Source organism: Rhopalosiphum padi, chromosome 2, assembly GCF_020882245.1.
Source record: "Rhopalosiphum padi isolate XX-2018 chromosome 2, ASM2088224v1, whole genome shotgun sequence".
In the NCBI taxonomy this organism is placed as follows: Eukaryota; Metazoa; Arthropoda; class Insecta; order Hemiptera; family Aphididae; genus Rhopalosiphum; species Rhopalosiphum padi.
This window is the reverse complement of record NC_083598.1, coordinates 18,484,222-18,506,154: the sequence shown is the minus strand read 5'-3', so window position 1 is coordinate 18,506,154 and position 21,933 is coordinate 18,484,222. Positions and strand designations below refer to the sequence as shown.

General features: G+C 26.3%; 1 protein-coding gene across 1 annotated transcript in view; it reads left to right on the top strand.

The window, feature by feature from the left end:
* Positions 1–14,843: 14,843 nt before the first annotated feature.
* Positions 14,844–21,933, top strand: part of LOC132919636 (uncharacterized) — a 71,294-nt gene continuing 64,204 nt past the window's right edge. The window contains exon 1 of the mRNA XM_060981371.1: positions 14,844–15,525. Within this exon, the coding sequence (XP_060837354.1) occupies positions 15,052–15,525 (474 nt within the window). The 5' untranslated portion in view covers positions 14,844–15,051. The remainder of the gene's footprint in view (positions 15,526–21,933) is intronic.

Genomic DNA, 21,933 nt, shown 5'->3' with positions numbered 1-21,933 from the left:
CTACGACTACAGATAATTTATTTGAATCTTTTTTCGGGGATGTAATAAGATATGCACATAATTTACTGGGTTCACTAATCACTATTAATGAAAAAATTGAAAAAGAAGAGTACCTATACTATACTATAAATGTAAGACAATTTGCTTTTCTTGATAACTAGCATGTTGATTTGCCCAACATAAAATTATAATATATAATAACATATTAACATTATGTATGAATACTTAACAAAATATGATTTAACTAAAAAAAATAACAAATAAATAAAATACTAGATAAATTTATAATTTACGACCCTATGGTACTCATAGGTTTAGCCTAAATTCATTTACAACTTTTCATTACATCCAATCATGCAGTTATAGCGACTACCCTACAGTCAATATACTACTGTTTATTTTTTTAAGATAGGTAATTGAGTAGTCTAAAAGATAAAATAATATAAGTTATAAGTAGGTAGGTCTACTGAACAAAACTTATATACTTAACTTATTAAAACAACCTATAAACAATATTTTTTTACCCATGTTAAATTTGGGTATTTGTGGACTTTTGTTCGGGAATTAAAGTTTGTCAGAGTTGGAAAAAACAGGTCTTTTTTAAATAATATAAAACAAACATTATTTTTTTTGTTTTAAAGTTTTTTTGTTGTTTTAAATAATTTTTTTTTTACAATTTATAACAATTAACAATAATGCATTGTTTCGAGTATAATATATAGCTGGTAAGTATATTAAAAATTAACATCGTTCTTATTTTATCTTTACCATGGTTATATGTATATTGTGATCTACTATAATAAAATATATATTATTTTATACTTCCAATTCCCATAGAAAAAGTTATAATATAATATTTTTTATGTTTTTTTTTTAAATGTTTATCAATTTCTTTAAGACACATTTATTTTCAACCCTAGAGTTCGTACATTTCGTTTTCATAGTCTTCAAGACTGTGTTTCATAATATCTATTTCTATATACGCCAATACATTTTTGTAATATTTATTATAGAAGAAGAAACGCTTTTTGACAAAGTATGTTGTAAAAAAAACTTCAAAAAAAAATATAGAAGTGTTGTTATGTAAAAATTTTACAACAATAGGTCACTGATATTTTGTAAAAAAATAAATGTGTAGGTAGTAGGTTTCTAATTAAAAATATAACGTATCACGTGTGTAGAAATCGTATAAGTACTACTTGCAATTATAATAATTCTATGTAATAATATAATTTTGTTAAAATAAATTCAATAATACATGACAAATTTACATAAATTTGTTTTTTTTCTTTAGCCATTTTGTGGATTAACCACAGAATTCGTTTAATCATTGTATTGAGAGTTTCTTGTACATAATGTTATATTGACATCGACCAGTACAAAATATATGTTTACGAGCACTAAATCGGTATCGTATGACAGCTTTATGATACTTATAAAATTATAACGGTAGGTATGTATAGGTTAGTCAAATAGATATTCGTATTTTTCTTTTAACCTCCCTTAAACGAGTCGGTAAAATTCTTTTATATTTTGATGCTATTTCGGCCCACTCCCTGCAGCACCCGAGAATAAATATCTCGGCCACCATCATGCGTTTTATACGCTCCGTATATTTAGCTAGGTACCTACACGTATCAGGGGCATCGGCCTCGAGTCTTGTTTGATGAGAGTTGGAAGCGGGTGGATAACCGCGCGTATAATTTTCCGTTACGTGTGATTCAGTTTATATTTTACTAACGCATTTTTTTAAATTCACTTTTTCAATGTATAAAGGTTGTGTTACGATTAGTGATCTTAAATAAATACCGATAGATAACTATAATATTTTAATGATAAATTATGGAAAAATTAAAAAAATGATTAGTCAATGTATGATAATTTGTAATTTAATCAAAATCTGAATAAAAAATATAATTGAAATACAATAATATTCGATTTGTTTTATTTTAATAATAATTATGCAGACTAGTTAAAATCACATGTACAATTCTAAGATTAGTTTAATTACGTTTATTGTGAAGCTTGTAAGAATGTAAGGTATAACCTGTAAGATGTTTAAAATAACCAACTATGATTTCTTACGTTCTTTGATTATTGTACATATTATATAATGTTGAAATAATTAAATCAATGTAACCATAATAAGTAGCTACTCAATAGTTTCAAATAAAGAACGATGTAAGTTTTGATTTTCAATAAACCTATTGGTATTTAGTAGTAACTAGTAAATGTTAAATAACTTAAATAATACGGAAGTAAGAAAAAATCTTATTACGTGACCACCGATAGATTACAGAAAATAAAGTTAGCTTGTATTGTTGTATATGAATATGGTATAAAAATAATAAGTATTACATTTAAATATTTAATCATAGGTATTTAAGTAGACGATTAAATTACAAAACGTAATTGTTTTAATATTGATTACCCATAACGTTATACTTACCTACTTTAATACTTAATAGCATAATACATTAATACTAAACTATACGTTAAACAAATGTTATGTCACACATAATAATGAGTATTTTCTAAATTTTGAGAGGGGACGCTAAAAGGTACGCTCATCTTTCATTTGCATTTTTATTGTTTGTAACTGATTGCAATGAAATGTATAACTGTGTAGAATAAAAATGAATTAAAATACCAAATTTAATATACAGAATTATGTAGATATAATATAGATCTTAACATATACGGGATAGGGCTTGAGGCCTGAGGGCAGAATGTTTTTAGTTGGCATATTATACTTAAGAATTAAGTCATAAAATAATATTTTTTAGAAAAATAAAAAATATGTAAGTATGGTCGAGATTTACGGCTTAATTATTTGACAAGATCTGTGTAATTACATTATTTTCAAAAAATAGGTACATCATCTTTATAAAAATAATAATGGTAAATTGGTAATCATAAATATTTTTAAAATAATGGTATGGTTGTTTATTTAGTGGCATTAATATTCTTGAGGGAATATATTATATTATTATATCAACTACATACCTTGCAAGTCTACGATCGGAGTCTATGTTCATTTATGCTGTACTTGCTGCAGCAGGAAATGCGCCACTTAAATACCACTTTTCATTATTTGAAGTTTTTTTTATTTAAATAAAAGCGAGTCATTCGTTTAAATTGTAAACCTAAATATGAGGTATCAGGTGGCAATACCGGCCACCGTGGAAAACTGTGAAATTATTATACTGTTTCGAAAAGATAAGACGCCAAAGCGTTAGTAAAACGATTTAAAAAAAAAAAAATATTTTTATTCCTTGTTACTTCATGAATTTTAATCGTCCAGGTAATGAAAAAGTTTAAAGTGACTTAATTTAATGTTTTTTCTTATAGAAGTAAGGTAATCTTTTAATATTGAATTAAATATGTTGGTATTAAAGTATTAAAAGACATTTTAACATTTATTACAAATGCGTCAAACGGCTCAAACAGTATACTGGTTATAATGAGTTGCTTACACTAACTATAGGTCAGTAAATAAAATACGTTTCGGATACTCGTTTCGCATTTTACTGCTCCAAATAGTGTTTTTTTCGAAAATAGAAAAAACACATCGCTGTAGGTACCTATTATATTATATTATATTATAACACTAAGCAGCGAATCCTGCAATGTCTGTTTCGCGCCGCTCAAAATCTAAAATAAGATACGCATTAACTGGTTATATAGAAACATATTATTCTGTGCAAATATTTATTTTGCAATTTATTCGGAGCTGTTCTTTGAATGAGTGCCGAGTATCCACATTTTTAGATTAAAAACCAGTGATGTGGAAAAAGTCTGTAAATATGATGAGATTGAGATATTATAAATACGTATCTACAGCATAATATCTCGACTACCTATATCGAGGTAATATTACAAAAGTTTTTCTCATTCGTCTAATTTCTATACATATATATATATATATAGTATTTAATAAGTTTGGAAACTCTTAATTACTGTATGGATAGTTTAATACTTATATGGAACAATAAGTGATAACACTTATGTACATTTATATAATGTAAAATAATTATAATAACTTCATTAATTATATCATTATCGTTTGTTAGTTCTAATTATTTTAATGGTTGTTATCGAATACTCTGTATATATTGCAGACAACGATTGGCGGCGAATAAAGGAAGAAAACAATTTTGATACCTTCTTGTACGTACAACGTATAATATTTAATATTCATTATTATAATTATATTATCTATATTATATTCATTATTCACACAGTTATGCCTTCTTAATAGTTAATATTTAAATGAATTTTCGAGGTTTGGTTATACAGGGAAATTCACTAATCATTCCCAGTGTTCTCTACCATACCTATTTTCCTTTAATTATGCATTTATTCAAATTTGGATTATCGGAGTTGTAAAGAAAATTTAAGGCCATATTTCAAATTAAGTACTCAAATCTGTTATGCCATTTAAAGTTCTATGGCGGCATAAACTTATTTTTTCAAAAAAATTAACCTTTTTGCTATAAGCTGTTAAGTAGATGGTTTTTTTTGAAAATTGTATATACTTACCTATCTGAATTAAATTTGAAGGAGTACCTATAGTTTTTGAGTCATTAATTTACTTTTAAATACATCTAATTGCTATAACTACAATGACCATAGTAAATAATAATAAGTCTGGAAGTTGTGGAGTCTATATAATAATTTAAAAAATATATTAATTAGTATTGACCTATAAAAATTGTATAGTTTGTAAAAATCACTAGTATAATAAATACTTGATTAGATATTTTATGTATGACCTATTGACTTATAACACTTATGTATAAATACTGAATGACGAAGAAGTGTATTTTTAAAGATATTGATTAGGTATCAACTATCAAAAATTACATATAATACCTATGACTGTCCTATGTACATGTTACCCCATGCTCGATAGATATTAATTATTGTATATAACTTTATAAGCGTAAATAATAATTAATAAAAACGAAATGTCTTAATGACCATTTATAAGTAATTAACACTTTAATAATAATATGATATACGATAGTAGATAAAAGGAACGACATTAGAAATGTTTATTTTGAGCAGGTGGTAGTCGGAAGAGAGTAAATCCCTTCAAAATGGACATAATTTCAACCATCAAAAGGACCAAAGTTGTGAATTTAGGGATAATATACTGACATGGTGGTTAGTTTAAAGGAAGACTCCTAAGTACAAAATATTTGAATACACCCTATTCCTCAATATAGATGTAATTATGACCTATGTCCTATGGGATAATATTATATCTCGGAGGCTAGCGAGAGGGAATGAAAATGATAAACTTACTTATGTTAATAGTTTTAACAGAAGAGTTAGATAAAGAGATAAAGAGTGCAGAAATGTTGAAAACTAAATCTGAAGTGTTTGAGAATAAGTTATATATATATATATATATATATATATATATATATATATAAATATGAATGTCGAATGATCGGGATATTAAATAAACATATATTATATAATTCCTATTTTGTAAAACTGAATTATAAAAAAGTTTAATTTTAATTAATATCTTTTGATATTGCACTTAATAGTATTCACAAAATAAGTTTTATCTATATGATTAAAATATAATATTGTCAAAGCGTTATTTTATTTTATACTTTTACTTCATAATTCAGATCACGGCGGAGCTTTTAATTTTCATATTGGGTTTTTATTTTTTCTTGGAAATCATTTGTTTTTAGTCGTAAAAATGTAAATTTTTATATATTTTTTTCCTTTATAAATTGAGGTTTTTTAGAAGCAGGCGTGTGTAATTACTAAAAAAGGGTGAAGCATTTTAGGTATAAGTATAGTATAAAACGTATATAATTGTATAAATAAAAACGTAGACGGTTATTATAAATAATTTTTAATATGTATATAATTTGTATGAATTATGATATCACGTATTTCAACTTTTATTTAATATTATCATATGCACAGCGAATACCTATCCTTAATACAAATAATCAAATAAACCTTTGTACACAATTTTTTTAATTTTTTTTATACAAAGTCTTGATTTATCAAATGGAAATACGTATCTGGCGATGACAAATAAAAATATTGTAATCGAAATATCAGTGCCCATTGGACCATCATATTGTTCGTTTGTAACTTTTTTTTTATTAAAATATATTTACAAACTACAATCTAGTATACATAATAATAAACAATAGTAACATAGATGATAGAAAACTAAGAACAATGACATGAATGATCTTATAACTTATACGAATCAAATAAAACATATTGTATGAATAATTAAAATATATTGGATATTTTGTCTAGGTATTACATACGGAATCTTGTCACATTTGACTTAATTCCGTGCGGCATATATTTATTTACATATATTTTACCAAAATGCTCATCCATGGCTAATTGTTGGTCGGCCATAAATTTGACCTTACCGCGAAAACCTCTCAGCGTCCGCAATTACTATTAATAGTATAAAACAATTATTTTTGCCAAAGCCACTCCGCGTGTCTTTGCGGACGCTCAGCACATATTATATAATAAATAAAACGCACACGCCGAAGCAAACGATATTCGGTTAAATTTTATTGGTTTTAGGTGTGAAAATAATAATTTGTGAAAATGGCACTGCGGTGGTTTCGTATTGGTGGTTGTAATATTGCTGTTAAATAATATACGAGTACCTATGCATACAAAACACCTGTACCTACATATATATAGGTAATATGTAAAATACGCGTATTACGTGTTCGCTAACCTAGTCAAATGTACATTATATTAATGGTTGCAATTTACGAAGGCGGGAGAGAAGTCTCGGTAGTCGGCCGTTTCATGTACAATATAATAATTAAATATATAATATATATATATTATATATACATATAATACATGGGCGGCCCGGGCATTTGTTATGACCCGGTTAGATGTAATTGCGTTGGTGCGGCCGGGAATGGTGGGCGACGTGCAAAATTGTTTCAAAGTCAATATATGTATAATATAAAGTTTATGGTCTCATAAATCTTTGTAGCCTTCCTGCACCCCAACCCCGTCAGTCTATTATATTTCTCGCCTGCTATATCACAGCCCGTTTAATATACATCACATCATGGCGCGCAGCGGCGAGAAAGGCGAGAAAGGCGCAACATAAATGTATAATATTAGTATGCTCGATATATATCATATATTATACAGTCTGTTTATAAGCAGACAAGTCTTAGACTTATATTATTATCCCTTGAATAGATCATAAAACGATTTTCCAATTTTTTCATATAACTGTCCGTTTTTTCTATAGCTGGATTTTACTGAGTGTTCCCAAAAGATGTTAAAAATATAAAATTATATGGTGTGAAACCAATCTACAATACGTTGATATTGACTTATAAGATAATAATAATATTTATACTTTTATATGATATAATACTACTACAATAATTTAAATATTTTATACATAAATCGATACATTATAAGTTTACATAATGCATAAAGACGTTGAATTAATGTACCTACAAAAGATGATTACTCTATACTCTATAGGGCACGCGAATCTTAAGACGTGTTTTTTGCAGTATTATTTACAAGCAGATCCCAGTGTTTTAAATTTTGTATCGCTAATTATTTATTTTTGCAAATTATTAAATAATCAACGGAATATTATATAGGTACCTCGCAAGCTCCTCGTCTTATAACATATTATATACTGAGTACTTACCTATTTGCCAATTATGTGAATTATATATTAAAGTCTTATACCTACTGCTGACGTATAAAGTGACGTTATAGTCGTTATAGTCGAAGTGCTTGCGGCTTTCTAGAAGACACGCCGGCACATGTATACATAGGTAGTCGATCTATAGGAGGAGAGAAAATCGGTAGTACAATTATATATGTATATAATAAACATTATACGCATCGTGTATGACGTTATATTATAATATGATATATAGTTTATGATACATCATGTGGGGTCCTGCGGGTAAAAAGTTTACGCGAAGAACCGCGGCTGACATATGTTATGACTATGTTATGACTACCTGTAGACACACGAGTAAACGTCGAACAATAATAGTAATAATAATAATAATAATAATATGTATACACCGTGTGAACGAGTTAAATTGCCTGATGATTCCCATATACAAGTATATACGTATAAGCATGTTATAATAACAATGTTTTCGGTTAATCCGAATTTTCGATCCCTTGTTTTATGAGTTAAGTACGACGTACTACGTTATATAATAATGTTATTTAAACCACTCTATATTTATATATAGTTATTGTACGCAACAATATCTATACGACCATGTACATTCTACATTATATATTCTATACTTACACGTTTTACAATATACACCTGTACTATATCGAAGTTGTGTATATACAATATACTATATAATATAACATATAAATATAATACTTGTAAATGCTAAATAAGAGACACAAAGACTTTTCTGGAGACGCGTATAATATTCGTATTGCTGCAGGACATTAATCATTTAAGTAGTGTAATGAACAGATAATCGCACGTCGTTTTTAGCATTATTCGCCTGTTTATTTACAATACTCAATGCTCTAGACGCTCTAGTAATCCATAGGATCACTAATTGACTGTAGTCAACTGCAGTTGTGAGGGATCGAAATTATGAAATAAGATATAATTTGAATTTAACCGTACGGTCCGTACGGACTTAATTGTTTTAAAGTTTTAAACAATTCTATTCGGGCGATTTACTTACTACAATAATATTACAGTTAATATAATGTTATATCTAATAAATATCACATAAATGTTTAAATATTTTAATGTATCAATTTAATAACTAATTCAATTTTAGATTCTAAGCGAAGTGATAAGTGTATTTGGTCTTTTGTTTTACGATACTCGCGCGTGTGTGTTTTTTTGTATCTGACGAGATATGACACTTTTTGAAGTTTTAATGTTGAATACTGATAGTGGTTTCTGGCAGAAAATTAACATATACATATATTATAATAACAATAATATAAGTACATTATAATATATCTATAAAAATAGTTGTAGTGTTGAAGCCTGATTGTAGGCGTGTCTCCATTCTATAATCAGAGCCGTTTTTCATATATAATATATCATTTATCATTAAATTCAAAATCAAATTTAACACATCCTTTAAATTTATTAAATACAAAATACACTTGAAATCTTCTACGTTGTAAAGCGAGTTCCCAGGTTTTTCTAATTTAAAAGTTAAATTTTCAATACAATTTGCCTATATCTATTGTTTCTATGTAATAATATTTAATATACTCTACTAAAAGTAAAATTAAATACTAATATAATATTTATATGACGTATTCATTATATAAATAAAAACAAATCGCTTTAAAAAGTAACTTATTATATGTAAATGTTAGTATACTATTGTACTAAATACTTATATAGTGTATTATATAATTTTATATTAATTAGTTGTTTAGTATGAATAGATGTAAAATGTGTTGAAAATTAATTATATAATTTTTATTTTCCTTTACAGAATAGAATTTTTTCTTTTAAACTTTTAAATGTATAGTGATATAGAACAATGAATAAACAATAAACTATTATTGTTCGAAACATTTATTTTTTATTTATAAAATACATTTACAATATCTGTTTACACAATTAACGAAATAATTAAATAAGTTAACGTTTGTACAAGACTTGAAAAACACAAATGGAACATCCATCGACATTTCCAATAATTTTTTTTCTGTATTTTTGTATTTTTGTATTTTTTTTTTTTTTATTAGTGTTATAATCATCAATTATTAGTTAAGTAATCATAAGTTATAACTTACAGATATGTGGATTTTACGGTAATTATTATTCAGTTTGACAGTTTGTGTTATAGACTTATAATAGTCTATTGATTCGATGACTACTGATTTAGGAGAGGTTGGGTAGGCTGCAGTTCACAGTGCCCCTCAAATTTGGGGACCCCACAATTTAGTAATTATTTAAAGATAAATATTAATAATAAAATGTATACATATTAAAAAATATATTATATAATATGGAACTTTATTTTAAATAAAATAAAACTATTATAATTATACTAATTAGTAATTAGTTTATACTACATAAGCTATTTTTACTAAAATACCAATATCTAATAATAGTTAATACTTTTTAATTACTTTTTAGTTTTTAGTATCCTCATCAGTATATCTAATCCAGAACCTAAAACTCATCAACAAGTAAAGATGATAACATTTGGAGAAAAATAAGTAATAATAAGGAAGGAAATTTGAGCATAATTAAACATTACACATTTATTGAATTATGATAATTAACTAATTATAAAAAGTAAGATAAAAATTTAAAAATATATTTTTATATTTTCTAATTGTGCTACGTAAAATAAAAAGACCTAATTGGTGGCCATCTTTTAGAATTTTAATAATTTCAATTATTTTTAAATTTTTAATGTATTTATTTTATCTCTAATACTCAGTATGAATAGTTTAATAATAATGTTTGAATAATAAATATTTTAAATGCATATTTTTAGATGTTGTATGCATATTTCCTGGGATTTAATGTATATTTCAGCGCTTATTTTGGTGTTTAAAAGTGCTATAAGTTATGAACCTTGATTATAACTAACTTTGTTAAATATTTTTAACTACCCACTCAAGAATGTGACTATATAATTTTGCACCAGTACTATAAATTGATACATTAAAGCATTTAAACCAAAGTGCCAGAAATCCCTTTTTCAATAGTAGATTCAAACATTTTTACTACTAATATATACTATACTATACATTAGTATATATTAAGTAACACTTTATGTTGTCCAGAAGTAACAATATTATTATTATTTGTATATATTATACTGATCATTTTTAAAAGTATTAACAATTATATTTAGCGTAATCTATAACGTAGACAGTAGTTATTACTTATTACTTATTAAAATATATTAGAAATATTACTGCAGAGTTCTAATATTTACCATATAATATCTCATTAGTTCACTTTCCAGTTCAAGGTAGTGTTAAATTTGGAACAATTATTAAGTTTTTAATTGAGTTATGAGCATTTTTAATTAACGCTATGATATATACGCACAACTTGCTAAAAAATTTAACTATCGTAAAAAACCAACATACAAACACAAATAATTTTCTTACCATCAAATTAAACTGACAAAGCTAAACGTGATCTACTGAGCGTAAATTTGCTATGTTACGTACTTGTAAGACAGAGACAACACATGCGGGTGTGACGCCCTCATAAATATAATAGTTGCAGTATAATATAGATTCAATATTGTAGCTTAACTAAAAAATACATTATAATGTTACGTAATTCATCAAACTTGCAGTTTTGTTTCAAGGTATTTATTTTTGTATTGGTTAACAAAAATAATTTTATCCTGCAGATTATTGTGATGAAAATAAAGTTTCATTACATAGGAACCTTAAAACATCTTATAAGTGTAATAACTCAATTCAAATCTTAAGTCTCACTAGAATCTTTCTACAAGTGAAAACTATTTAATTAAAACTGTAACTGATATATATATATATATATACGCACATACACACACATGGATAAAAGAGACTTTTAATACTATTTGGTTAGAAAACTGTTTAAAATTGACGATAGGTTGGATTCAGACATATATATTATATTGTAACAGTATAGATGCGTGCATTGAATAGTTAATAATGAAAATTGATTCTTGTTGATTTAAAGTAAGATAAGCCCAATACAAGACACAATATAGTCAGCTTTATAAGAGTTCAATGGATTTAAGAAAACTTTTATAAGATTGTTTAGGTAGATACTTTTACATTACAATCGATATTAAATACTTGAATAGTTGGATACATACATCATATACCACATAAAAATGTTATACAATTTGAATAATTTTAACTTGAATAGGTAATCATTAAAAATTTAAATCTAAAAAGTTTAAATGTGTGTATATATTATTTTTAATGAAAGCGCATTTAAAGCACGTATTGCGCATTTCAAAACGAATAGATTATAATTGACTACTTATTTTAACTGACGACAAAGAAGTTTTTACTTATTTTTTAGCAATTAAAGTAGGATCCACTTAATCACCGTACGATGATTAGGTGATTTTTATGGCTTTTAGCTAGTGATTCGTTTTACCCAAAGAATTTTATTTAATTTGATATCTCGATGAATAACAAGCAAATTTTTACATATACCAAATAGTACCATACGGTCTACACGAAACATATATATCATAGAGTATTATACCTTAACTACTCCAATAGTTTGAGATTATTATAGATAGGTATATTACATTTATCTAAGGGCAAATTAAACTATATGGTGGTCGGTGTCCCAAGGATGGAATATATTGTGGAGGCCCCAAATAAATAAAAAGGAAAATATATCATTTGATTATCTTTTAGCTATATTAGAGATAGTTCTTCAATTTTGAATTCGTAAAATTCAAACACATTATATTCACTATATAAGTATAATGATAAAAACGAATTATATATTTTCTAAACTACAACCTTGTGTACCTACTCTTAACTTTGTACAGTATAACATTTTTTGCAGAGTGCCGTTATTCTAAACGCCCAAACAATAAATAATGACATATATCATTGATAATTGATTTTAACGTATAATTAATTTTGTGGTAGACCGTAATAGCAATAATGTGATTAGACGTATAATTCTTGATCCAAATATCCAATGACCATGTTACTATAAAATAATGTTCAGATTACCTACTATAAATATTGTATAAATAACTAAATTATAAAGTAAAGAGTACAAAAATGTATAGTACATAACACTTTATTTTTATTCTGGATAACTATAAAGTCATAACTAAAAATTTCAAATTTGTAGTACCTAAATCTAACAAATTACAATGTTACCTGACGTGTAGTATAGGCAAAATAGATACATTACTGCAGTGTTATTATGTTGCCGATAATTATCGAGGTTTATAGATTATATACTATATATTAGACTATAATCTATAAACTTTGGATAAGTATATCATATTTAGCTAATTATTTTTATAACAATAGGTATCATTAAATTGTATAATAATATAATTCACGAATTACATTAGAATTATGCAAAAATATTAAGTATTAGGTCAGTTATTTATATTACTTATTTCCCAATGATGACAATGAGAACAGCAATTGTGTATGCATTAAAATAGTGTACGGTCAAGTCAACTCAGTAAAAAATATGTAGTGCAGTATAATACTATTAATATAGGTATAAATAAATATATAATGACTCTATTACTTAGTTATAATATTATACATTGGGCACTCGGGAATAAAATATGCGTCAATATATCTCCCGATTATTAGATTATACATCATAATTAATATTTCTTTAGTCTTAAATGTTAATTTAATTTCTCATAATAATAGTAATAATAACTTACGCAAACATCTATTCTTCCGGTTAAACAGCTAACTATGGCATTAATGGAGTGTAGACCGCCATCGACAAATGAAATGTTTTCTTTCCAAATTTAACGCTACCTTGAACTGAAAAGTGAACTAATGAGATATTTTATGATAGATATTAGAACTCTGTAGTAATATTTCTAATATATTTTAATATATAATAACTACTGTCTACGTTATTGATTACGCTAAATATAATTGTAAATACTTTAAAAAATGATCAATATAATTTATATACAAATAATAATAATATTGTTACTTCTGGGCAACATAAAGTGTTATGTGGTGTATACATATAAACATGTTTTATAGTACTTACAATAATGATATACATAAATGTAATTGTTATACATATTAAAGAAAAAAATCATGGAGGGATCTATCCCCCTCATTCTCACCCGTTTGACCGCCACTGGGGTAGATTAAGAATAGTAAGCAAACTCTAAACTCTTACAATATAGTCCCTAGGAGCCAGTGCTATTGCTTATATTTTAAAAATGTTACCGATTTATATTTATTTTTTGAGGAAATATATTATTATTATCGACAAATTTTACTATAAAAATGTTTTAAATAATTAAGCAGGACTATTACAATGGCAAGACGTTAGTCATTAGGGTTTCATCAAAATATAAAAACTTAAATTCGGTTTAATGCGTTATAGAAAAAAATAAATGGAAACTGTCATAGACTCATAGGTCATAAGTATTACTTATAGACATCACAAACATCTTATCTATAAGGTTAAATATTAATGATAAACACATAAAATTAAAATAATCTGTTGATGTATAATTTTCTTTTTATTATAAAATTAATAGTATTTTTAATATCAATTAAATTTATTGTAACCTACAAATAACTTTTAATAATTAACATCGTGCGCAGTAAGCATTTAATATCTTTATAGTTCCTATATTACATACAACAATACAACATGAATTTTGTTACCTATGTGCTGACTCTGGACTCCTGTCTCCTAGAGTAAATCAGTAAAATATACCTATTGGATATTGCTATTGCACAATACTAATTCATCATAGCCTGAATTAAAATCATAATATTATTTATTCGATAATGATGGTTAAATGTAAAAACAATTTTACAGCCTAATAAAGTAACCCGTCAACTTAAGATTGTTTAAGACAAATGTCCCAAAAAAATATATCCGTGACTGCTGGTAGCCGGTAGACAAGACCGCCGACCGGTAGATAATACCTACCGTATAGTGTAATAATAATATTATAATCATTATAATCCAACAAAATAAATAATGCGTGCGATTGCGACGTTTTACTCGACGACGGCATGGCAGCGACATCTGGCTGTGTGGTTCGCGACTGCACCGAGAATGTCAATATGTCCTCCGGTAGAATGAGATTAGGCCGCACGCGTTGTTATCGCACTTTGGCTGCAGTGTTAACCGCACAGAATCCGCGTAAAGTTCACTGTCGTCAATCTTCCGCGTCTTTTTCGCAGTCTTTACAGTGATTTTCTAATTTTTCATGGTCACCCCGAAGTTATGCGGCGCGCGCGTCGACCCGAACCGTTCGTGTTAGCCGTCTGTGGTCGCCGTCCGGGCTGCAGTGTTGACGCTGTCCAATGACCACCAAAAACGGTAGCAACATCGTAGTCGAGTGGCTTCGGTCCCTGCATCTGGGCCAGTACGCCGATTCGTTCCTGGATAACGGGTATGACGACCTGGAGATCTGCAAGCAGGTCGGCGACCCCGATATGGACGCCATCGGCGTGTTCAACCCGTCGCACCGCAACCGGCTGTTACAGTCCGTTCGCACACTGCGTGAGGAGGGCGCTGCCAGTGTTTATTTCACACTCGAAGAGTCTGCTGCGATACAGGAGGAATGCAAGTACTCAACCTCCAAAGAGCAATGTGCCCCCAGCCCAGGCCACTCGTCGGGCAGCAGTACGCAAGAGCTACAGCAAGTACATTATGATGAGTACGAGGAAGGAAAGGCTGAACTAGTCAGAATACCTAAACTTCAGTTGAAGCTGTTACTTAAGGACAAATTATTACAAGATGGCATTAGACTCAGCTCTCAACCGTATACCACTCAGGTAAGTGTCACCTATTATATTATATTGGTATATCTATCTCCCTAATTAAGTTATATTTGCCATCAGTCACAAGTATGTTGATCATTGGATGGTAGTATCCAATATGTAGATTGATTAAAATCATTCTAAGTTATTATAATACAGTCAGTGTTAATATACACCTCTAATCGTCATATAGACTAGAGTATGTCCAGTTAGCATAGTTATAGGAAAATGTTTATCTGGTCCAATACTGTCTGTGTTATGGACATATAACATTTATTAAACAACATTTTTATAGAAACATTTCAATTTCTAAAAATTGATTGTACCTATCTTGCAGGGAATTATTAAGCCTTGCAATTTTTGATTAGTAAAGAACTATTAAAATAATTATTTTTAATAATAAATGGCAAACATCTGCGCCAATATTCTACATATTTTCTTCTTCCAGTAAAAAAAAACATAATACTTCCTATTTGATCCTTCTTCTACCATACAAGCTAAATTATTGCATTTTTATTTATTATTTATATTATCTTAATTATACCAGTTAAAAATAAAAAATAAAGTTCATTGGGTGTTTGATACGTTGATGATCTTAAATTTCCATTTAAATTACATAACTATTAAGATGATAAAAATGGTTTTAGATGGTTTACACAATTTGTGATGTTATAATATGGGTACATAATTCAGGAACTTAGAAATTAAAATACTTTATCTAGTTTTTTTGAATCTAGAAAACTTCTATAATTTGTGTAGTATAAACGTTTAAGATACTTTGGTTTAATACAATGTGAAAAAAATCAAAATCGATTAGTACTTGTGAACATGTGAATAACTGCTCACCTTGTTGATCACCTAAAATATGATATTAGGTACACTAGTAAAATCTCAACTGAAAAACAAATTTGAAATTAGAACTTAGAAGTCTAGATAAAAGAGTAAATTTAGTATTTATATTGCTGTTCTGAATCTGTCGACAACTTAAAAAATATAAATAGCCAAATAGGTATACCGCCATTATATTATTTATACTAGGTAGGTACAATTAGTTTTTAAATATTTTTCATATTTTGAATTTTGCAACAAAAGCAATATTTATGGAAATTTACAAATTATGTTTATTAGTTAAAAAGAATTAAATCAATAAATAGTATTTTTGCATAAAATTTCTAATAAAAACATCATAATACCAATTATATGTAATTGTTATAACATTGTTAAGAATTTAAAATTATTTATATTTTGTTCGTTTAAAACGTTTTGTTTTATATAACAAAAATACCGTTTACCGTACAAATAGGTAATTTATATGTTATTTGCAGTGTAGGTATTATGTATGTCATATAATTAATTATTGAAAACAATTGACAATACCTAACTGTTATGTTGTTATATAGGTATATACATATAGATTTATTTTTACAGGTGCATAATTAACATACGATTTAAAAATTAAATTATAATTCGCTATTTTTCAAAACTATGTAGGTATAGTATAGAACCATTATAACCTATAGTGACCCACAGTTTGAACTCCTCATCAAAATTTAAATAAGTATATCGAAACATTAAACAACTAAAAACTAATTTTATTAAAACTAAAATTATTATTAATTAATTGTATGAAAAAACTGATTAAAATTAAATACCTATTTTATATTTTTATTTACTATAATCGCTTTCGAGTATACACGTTAATAAATAATGTCAATACATTTTTTATTTTGATTTTTCAACATTTAAATGTCGGGAGAAATATATTTTTTGTACAATAACAAGAATATATTATATGTATACAGATTATAGATATAGCCGATATAGGAGTTGGAGCTTTTTAGTTGATTATTATATTTTTGAACCCAATGTAAAAATATATAATACAATATACATTTTTATTAGGTACTTAAACATATATAATAATCGAAACCGTATCTAATTCAATTAATTTAATAAATTAAACAATTCAGATTTAATGAATGCAAATGTTTTCTTGGTCTCCAATTTTCAATTATTTTTTCGTTTTGTTTAGAAATTTAGCATATTATAATATTATGTATATATTTTTGTCACTAATGGTCATAAGAAAAAGAATTTCAGAGTTAACTATACAATATTTTATTCAAGTCATAATTTTCTTTGGTCATTTTCAATGTCATCAACTAAAGCCATAATTTTATCTGTAGAAATCTTAACGTCTTGTCTGGTTCTACCCTTTTATTTTTAATACTTATCAACCACTGGCGCCATTCCAAGTATTACATTTTTGTTTCTAATGCATTTATTGGATACTTTTATTTTCTTATGTACCTAAATATATATTTGATTATTGTAACAAAATAATTATATTAACAGCTAGGTACTTAAACGAAATAATTAAAAATACAAACAATGATAGTTGTTTATTATTGATGTTATTATATGATATTCATATGATAAAATGTACGTTGTAAATTGTAATACCTACTTACGTTATAAAAATTTAACATTTTTATAATTATATAGTATAAATAAATGTTATTTACGTTATATTATAAACACTATCAAAAAGATAACTTAACTGGCCTCAATTAATTTGTTATACTTCTATTGAATTATTTTCTTTCACTTCAAATGCCATCGCGGTTAATATCAAGAATTTTGATATGCGTGTATTAAATTATCATTAAATTAATTATTTATTTATTTTTTTGTTCACCCGTTAATTCACTGTATTAGTGTCTAATTGCTCGTCCCCCAAACACGGATCTTCAAAACCAGTCTATCAGCTTTTTTTCCATCTATTGAACAATCCTTGTCATTTGTGAAAAGGAAGCTGTTAATCAGATGGTTTCGAAGAAAATCTCGGATATCTATTGCCTATGTTATATGGTTCTTCTCTTTAGCTTGTAATAATAATATCAGTGTAGACTTTTGACCATCTTTGAGAACTTGTTTTCTGATATAAATAATTAATATGAGCATTAAACGAGTATGTATCATGAATGTCTGTAATGATGATATACATTATATATCGTTTAATATTATTCATTTATGCGTAAATTGATCGTTGTTAATTATTTTTTCGATTAATTTATTATCACAACGTGTAAAATGTTTTAAAAATGACGATAAATTCTATGTTGTTGTAAGCTGCCAATGTTATATTATTTCCATGTCAATAAATTCAGTCGCGTTCTATCTGCAAAAAGAAGGTTCTTTATATTAACTGAGAGATGAGACAGATTGAAGTTATTGATTCTCAAAGAATGAAAATAATGGATAAATTGCGTTTTCATTGTAGAATAGTCGATGCGCTCTCCGATAGTGTAGTAACATCTGCACTGTCAAATATCATGCAAATAATATCTGTAGGTATTTGTGTGACTCATTTCTTCATCGTTATTTTTTGTTGAAAGGCGAATAATTTGTCACTAGTTTTTCCTACAAAGAATAAATGTAAATAATTTACTAACTTTTTTTTTTAGATTAAAAATAGTAGATTGACTAAATTGTTTATAAACCAAAGGCATTTAGATTTTAATCTGGGTTTTATCAATTCGTGTTCATATAAACAAAATATATATTGTAATGTTACAATATTTACAGGAGTCGTAATGTACATTTTTGTTTTTGGAAATTATAGATATAATTAACTTATATGTAAACTTATAAAATAAAAATTGTATGTACTTATGAAAAATAAGCATTTCAATGAATAAATTAATTGAAATGATTTTTAACTGAGATATATAGTTGTCAAAAATAGTTGTGAAAAATCTAAATATTTTGTGCGAAAATCTTTCATAATATGAAATATTGTCGTAAAACACAATATTATTATTGATCATTAAAACTTAATAGACAGGTTTCATTAGATTTTTTAACTACTTATTATATAAGGCGTATGCTGTGTAATGCAATGTTTTAATTGTTAAGAGCGATAAATAATAGTTTAAATTAAGTGAATAAAGAAAAATATTTATCTATTTGTTTTGGATGACCTAATTTTTACATCTAAATTTTTTGTCAAATTGTTCAAGTATATATAACCAATATTTTTGAATTTTAGTCTTACATTTTTTCATCGTTGTATAAAAGTAAAAACAATTATAAATTGTAACTATTTATTTAATATTTTTGGAGAATTAGGAATAATTATAATTTTATTATTTCATCCATTATTACATTTTTTAAACTTATTAATAGTATTATACTTTTTAATATTGGTTCAATATTTAATATTCATTTTTCAACTACAAACTAGTAATCTGTTATCAACATATTTAGCAATATCAATCAAAGGTCAGATTCGATTTCAATAAAAATGATGTAATATTAATACAAATTATTATAATATATTTATGTACATAATATAACGTTATATTAATATCTAGTTATATTTAGTATAGATATATTTGTGTGTTGGTTACTATCATGTTTTATTAAACATGTTATTTACCTAGCATATTTTTTTTATTTAATAAATAAAAAGTGTGTATAGAAATGAGATTAGTACTTAAGGCCAATTTCTTTAACTTTGTAGCCAATTATCACACCTTAAAAGTCTGGTTTACCCTAAAACGGCAATTAATAAATATTTTATCAATGTTCGGAATACTTCGTGGGTTTCTAGAAAATATCTAGAAAGTTCGAGAAATAGCGTTCTTTAAACTACCATCTGTGTTTAATTTCCTATTTAAAGAGTGCGTAATGAAACTTTTTAAGCATTATAACTGACTTAAAAGAAGTAGTAAAATATACGTACAGTATAAGTTTTTAAATAATATATTTTTAAGCATGGTAAGTGCAATTATTTTTGAATTATTCTGTTTATTTTATTAAATGGCTTATTCCCAAGCACTTACTCGATTATATTATTATATATAATTATAATTTTCAAAAGCTTAAATATATAATGTTACGTCTAAATTTATATTGCATATATTTAAATTGATGGGTTCAATTTTTATAACCATTACATTAAATTGAAAGACGTTTTTTTGATGATTAAAAAAAAAAGTTTTGTAAACTCAGATAACTTTTCATGAATTGAATGAAATTCAACTGAAATGGGTTTACGAAATGGGTTTGGCGAAGATTTCGATTAAAAAGACCAGGATTTTGGCACACTTAAGGGTACTTTTGTGATGTTTTCCTTCGTTTTCTTTCAAATTTACTTTCTAATTCTGACAGAACGTATGTGTACTCTTCTTTGTGTACTTATATTGTAATATAATATGATGACTAAAACAATATGTATTATTTAAGTCAATTGGTCCATAGTAAGATGAATTATTGAAATTCGAAAATACTTAAATTTATTACTCCTAAGATTTACTTTCCATACTTCCTAGTATAATTACAAATTTTTGCTTATTTTAATTTATTTTTACATTTGTTCATACCCATAAGTCTAAATTTGCACGATATTAGGTACCTTAATTTTGTATGTTGAAATCATTTAACTATAATACACATATATTATTCGTCCTAAATTTTTAAGAATGTTTTTTTATTGTTATATTATTAAAATGTCAGTTCTTATAATTTAATAAAACTTATTATTTTCAATTATTTCAATCATTCATGTTATTTATTTTGATATGTAACAATAATAATATCTAAATCACCTATGTAGGAAACTTATTTATCTATACGTTTTCTATTAACCATATTTATAATTTCCAAATAATAAAACTATACTCATAAAAATGTTATAATTTTTGAAATTGTTTAAGTTAAGTTAAAATTAAATATGGTTAACATTGTTATTTATATAATCATAATAATATTATAATATATTATATTATAAGCCTTATATTATATGTAAATTATGTTTGTGTAGAATAACTTACTAAATACTTAAACGATGTGCGTTTCCTTCTGCTAATTTCGTCAAATAAAACAGTAGTATTGTGAAATCCTGTTTTGACAGTAGGTGCGTGATGCGGTACATGTTCATCGACCCAAACTATTGTCACGAACTTTGTGAATAATGTTTGATGAATGGCAGATGTATGCATTTCTGTATTAATTAAAATTATAAAGTTACTATGGTTTAGGACGTTTAGGTTATTTGAATTATTTTTGATAAACTTATTACTCAGCGTATATCAGTCACGTGTATAAAAATTATTTTCACAATGGGCCAATTACAATTTTTCTTAGGAGGGGTTTATAATTATAGCATATACATACACAGTACTCTATGTTTTAATTAACCTGACATTTTACTATGGTTCCTGACCCCCTTATTTATACCACTGACCTATGTCAAGTTGTTGAAATCAAAATGTTATAGGGAACATGGTGAAACTTGCATTATTATAAGTTATTAAAATATGGTTGTTATTATAGTATAAATTATATTTTTTTTCACTATACCACGATTAACATCCCATTTCTGTTTATGTTAAATGTAAATACTTGTATTATTGTTAT